Source organism: Mus musculus, chromosome 9, assembly GCF_000001635.26.
Source record: "Mus musculus strain C57BL/6J chromosome 9, GRCm38.p6 C57BL/6J".
In the NCBI taxonomy this organism is placed as follows: domain Eukaryota; kingdom Metazoa; phylum Chordata; class Mammalia; order Rodentia; family Muridae; genus Mus; species Mus musculus.
Genome location: NC_000075.6, coordinates 37,486,890 through 37,491,589, shown reverse-complemented (window position 1 = coordinate 37,491,589; position 4,700 = coordinate 37,486,890). Strand labels below are relative to the sequence as shown.

At 49.3% G+C, this 4,700-nt stretch overlaps 1 protein-coding gene across 10 annotated transcripts in view; it reads right to left on the bottom strand.

Moving 5' to 3' along the window:
* The window catches only part of Msantd2 (Myb/SANT-like DNA-binding domain containing 2), a 38,582-nt gene extending 34,524 nt beyond the window's left edge, over positions 1–4,058 (bottom strand). For 4 of the 10 annotated variants that reach the window (XR_003947870.1, XR_003947869.1, XM_006510230.4 and 1 more), the window contains exon 1: positions 1,757–4,058. Coding sequence is in view for 4 of the 10 variants with exons in the window: in XM_006510230.4 (XP_006510293.1) it covers positions 1,757–2,530 (774 nt within the window). In the remaining 6 variants the exon portion in view is untranslated. Of the gene's footprint in view, positions 1–20; positions 207–1,756 lie in introns of all 10 variants that reach the window. The other 6 variants (XR_003947871.1, XR_001778867.2, XR_003947872.1 and 3 more) reach the window with 5 other exon arrangements.
* Between the last annotated feature and the right edge of the window lie 642 nt (positions 4,059–4,700).

The window sequence follows — 4,700 nt, the reverse complement described above, 5'->3', positions numbered from 1 at the left end:
GGAGGTCAACTTGATCTTACCTGTCTGAAAACAGGTAAACTGATCCTCTAAATTCTTCAGAGGCTCAATCTCCTTTCTTTGCTTTAGATTTCCTTCTCATAACTGGACAATGAAGCATTCCAACTAGATATCCCCTGGTTGTTTGAGAAACAATTTTATGGAGAGATTTACATTCAGCAAGGTTTTGATAGTACACCTTGAAAATCCTATGAATAAAAATCAAGAAAACAGGCATAATTTACAAATGCCTAAGACACTCTCAGAACTCCAGAAAAGTTTGTGGGTGGATGCTACACAGGGCAGCTCAAAGAAACTGCCCCAAATTTAACATGAACGACCCTGAATAAAGCAATGAATGAAATCCAAACAACATATTATCTAGTACATATTATCTCAATGACATTCTTGTTTAACAAAGGAGCTCAATAAGAATCCTCAAATGAACATAATCAAATAATCTAACTTTGCTTTCTAATGGGTGTAAAATTAATCTAACAGTTAACAATGAAACCGCTGTTTCTGGAACAAATTTTCTAAGTAACAACGTCTCCAAATGAACATCTGTGGAGCCAAGGCCTCATGAACTATGGCACAATCCCCCCCACCCCCCATTCAGTGTGATTACCCTTACTTAAACAACTATTCTTACTGAGTTTTATGGTTGTTTGCTAATGTGATATTCTCAGTTGTGACTCTTTTTCGTCCCCAGAAAAAGTAGCCTTCACTATGAGAAGTGAACACTAGGTAAACACAATGTAATGTTTTCAATGAAAACTGGGAGAAACTCTGAGCAGACACTAGTAAGAGGGAAGAGCTTAACTAAAGTACAGCTCCTTGTCTGCAAAGGCAGATACGAAGGCCTAGACAACGCATTAGAAACAGTAAACCGATATGCAGGCTGATGGTAAAATTAACCCACATTAAGCCTCCACATTTAAACATGCTGATGCATAAGGATGGCCAGATGCATACTCGGTTTTACTTGTCCGCATCCGGGCACCCTAACTAAAGCAGAAAAAACCTGGGTGACAAGAGAGGGCTTCCTCAGAATTAGAAGCCTCCTGACTCTCAAGGCAACCTGACTCTGAAAAGATCGCCAGTCCAAATTCCAAAAGAACCTTCAAGCAGACTAACGTTCAAGGTGTCCTCTACTGTCCTCTACCTCCACGATAACAATACACGACCTTTCTTTCACTAAGCCTTTCCAGCTCTCCAAAAGCACCTCAAATCTTGCTAGTCCTTGTATCACCTCAACTGACAAGCAAAGCGACTGACACAAAAGGCCAGCCGTCCCAATGCTCTATTCTTGAAACTTCAGCAAAGGAAAAAAATCTTACACTGGGCGCTCATCCGGCCCTCTGCTACCCTTCCTCAATTCCATCCCAGCTGGAAAGCTTCAGTCTGGGAGCCCCTCTATCTGGGAACAAAGCAGTGCGGGCGACAGCACCCGCGACAGTTGCGGGCCCCGCGCACAATGAGAGAAACTACCAACTTCAGAGCGCAGGAACATCCTCAATTGGCAAGAAAGAGGGGCGGCGGCAGACACGCCCAACTTCAAACTCAGGAAACCTACGGGCTGGCGGCCATCTGGAAAGAAGCGCCCCTTCCCAGGGAGAGAAGAAAGAGGCGGAGCAGACACAAGGGATACCCGGGGCCCGGGAGGGGAGCCCCGCGCTCGGCCCGGCCCCCGCCCCCAGGCCCGTTTCCCCGCCTTCTCTGCCTCTGGTTCGCAGCCCCGGGCAGAGCGGCCGGTTACCTTGATGCGCTCCCGGCACTGGGACGGGGTCCGCTCGTAGCCCAGCTCGGCCAGGGCCCGGGACACGCGCTCGTACATGGCCGGCCCAGGGGCCTTGCTGCCGAATACCGTGCCGGCTCCCTCCAGCTGCTGGTACCGCGCCTCCACCAGCCGCTCGTTGCCCCATACAGCGATGAGCGCGTTCGTCTCTGCCGGCGTCCACGACATACCCCGGCAGGCGGCGGCAGCGGCCGCCGCAGCCCCGCCACTGCCGCCGCCGGGCGAGAAGGAGACCGAGGACGAGGCAGCGCCGCGGCCCCCCAGCCCCAGCCCGAGACCCCCGGACGCCGCGGCCCCCGAGCCCGCCGCGCTGCCGGGCCCGAGAGGGGAGGCTCCCCGAGGCGTGGAAGGGTCGGACAGCGATGGGTTCCCGTCGCTCAGGTCGCCGGGAGACGCCGGGGAAAGCACCTCCATCTTCGGAATTTTGAGCGGCGAGTTGGCGGGCAGCTCCGAGCCACAGGGCGCAGCCATCTTCCAAGCCGCCGCCGCTGCACCGCCCGGAAGTGACGCACCCCTGCATCCGGCCACCGGGGTCTCCGGGGCTGCCCTGGGGCCTGGCTCGGGGCTGAGTGGCTCGCCGCGGTCAGAGGGCCCGGAGGATGTGTCTGGCTGGCCCAAGCAGCCCGCAAATCTTCGCCTTTCCCCTCCAGCCAGCTGGTGCCGGCCGCTCCTCTCCCGGGAGGAGAAGCTGGGACCCGGCGCACCCAAGCTCCGAGCAGAGAAGGGTGGGGGCATGAGGGCGCGGGAGTGAAGGACTGGTTGGAGCCTCCCCACTTCCTTTCCAATCTCAACCCTCACAACAGGGGTGAGGCCCGCGAGGGCCTCGAATTAAGGACGAATTGGCTATTTCTGTTTTCCTGTCTCCGCCCCTGAGCCTATCCTCCCTCTAAGCCCGCCTTTAGGTACGGGAACCGAGGTCCAGACTGGAGACTAGGAAACCCTACAAAGGGTATGTGGAGGAAGGCAAAGCGGGAAGGCTGCTTGCAGTGGTTCTGGACAAGACTTTCGAGAACAGATATGAGTTAGAGTTTGCACGCTTTAGCTTTTCAAGAAACTCAGCCTCTATAGCAACTCTGATTGCACTCACGTGTTCTGCTAGGCAAACACCCTGTCACTGAGCCACACCCACAAGCTTCGTTTCGTTTGTTTTCTTGTTCCTCTGAGTAACTGTGTAGCCAATGATAAAGTAAATGTCTTTCTTGCTTTTATACAGTATCTATAATGGGGACATGAAAGAGCTCCAGAGCCCAGCAGAATAGCTACTCCGGTACCTCAGTCCACTGGGATTTGGGACTGGTTTAAAATTTCCCAGTCAAGTTCAAGGAAATGAAACTGTTCCTGTGACCTAGTAGTAAATTAGCACTCATCACTCACTCCTGAATATTTCCGTAAAGTCTTGAACATTGAAGTATCATATAGCTATAAGATATAACCTTGTTTGTGTGGTATTATTTTGGTTTTTGACACAAGGTTTTTCTGTGTTATCCTGGCTGTCCTGGAACTAAGTCTATAGACCAGGCTGGCCTCAAACTCCGCCTGCCGCCTCTGCCTCTGGAATGTTGGGATTAAAGGCCTGAGCTGCCACCACCACCTAGTCAATTTCCATATTCTTTAAAGCTGGAAATCCTGTTTATCTCAGATCATTAACTTTAAAACCTCAGTAGTGGCAGAAAGATGCCTCAACCAGTACAGGTATTTGCTGCCAAGCCCGCCCAATGACTGAAGACAACCTGCTCTCATGACTTGTTCTTTGACCGTCATACATGGGACATGCCACCCATATCCCCACACTTACACACAAAATTAAACTTCATTTTAAAATGTGTTCGTTTAGTTTTATGTGTATAAACGTTTGCCTATGTGTGTATGTGTGAAGGGGCCTGATGTTGGTAACGGTCAGCAAAAGGCATCAGATCCCTTAGAACTGGAATTACAAGACTTGCAAGCCATCTGCAGGTTCTGAGTCCCTTGTAAGAGTAACTAATGAGTAATCTCTCCAGGCCCCACGCAAGATAATTTAAAAAAAAGGGGGGGGGGGTGTTTGTTTGTTTGTTGGTTGGTTTTGGTTTGTTTTGTTTTGTTTGTTTTTTGTTTTTTCGAGACAGGGTTTCTCTGTTATAGCCCTGGCTGTCCTGGCACTCACTTTGTAGACCAGGCTGGCCTAGAACTCAGAAATCCGCCTGCCTCTGTTTTTTGTTTTTAAAGCAGACTGTAACTGAGGCAGCTGACCAATGATATTATGAATAAATTATGCAGTCTCTCTCGGTCACTCAGTGTTTTTCTAACTAACAAATATATGTTATGGTTTTGCAAGGAAAAGAAAAAGCTGAAGTCAGCCAGTTATAGAATAATGGTGGTCATTGTTGAAAAGCCAAAGGATTATGCTTTAAGTAATAAAATCAGGCATAACTATCTTCATCTGTCATAGTAAAATGCCATCATAGCATGCTTTAACCCCAGCACTCAGGAGGCAGAAGCAGATAGAGTTCTGTGACCACCCTAGTCTTACATGAGTTCCAGGCCAGCACTACAAAGTGAGACCACTGTATTTTGTTAAGTTTGCTGTATAAAGAAGTCTTAAGAACCGTTACGGAATTTATTTATTTGGACAAGTCCTACTATGGTCAAAGATGTCCTTGAACCCCTGATCTGCCTGGCTCTGCCTTTCATGTACTAGTGGTTCCCCCTTATCTAAAAGCAAGACCTTGCAGTCATCTTGGGTAAGGTTAAGGATTCTGAAGTCTGAATGCCTGGCTTCAAATTCCACTTCTGTGTCCTGCAACAATTTCTTCATCTAAGAAGTGAGACAGATCTCACAGCATTATTTAAGAGTTAAATGGGTAAATACAGGAAGAACCTGAAAATAGTGGACAGTTCACAGTAAACACTGCATGAGGCCCAGATT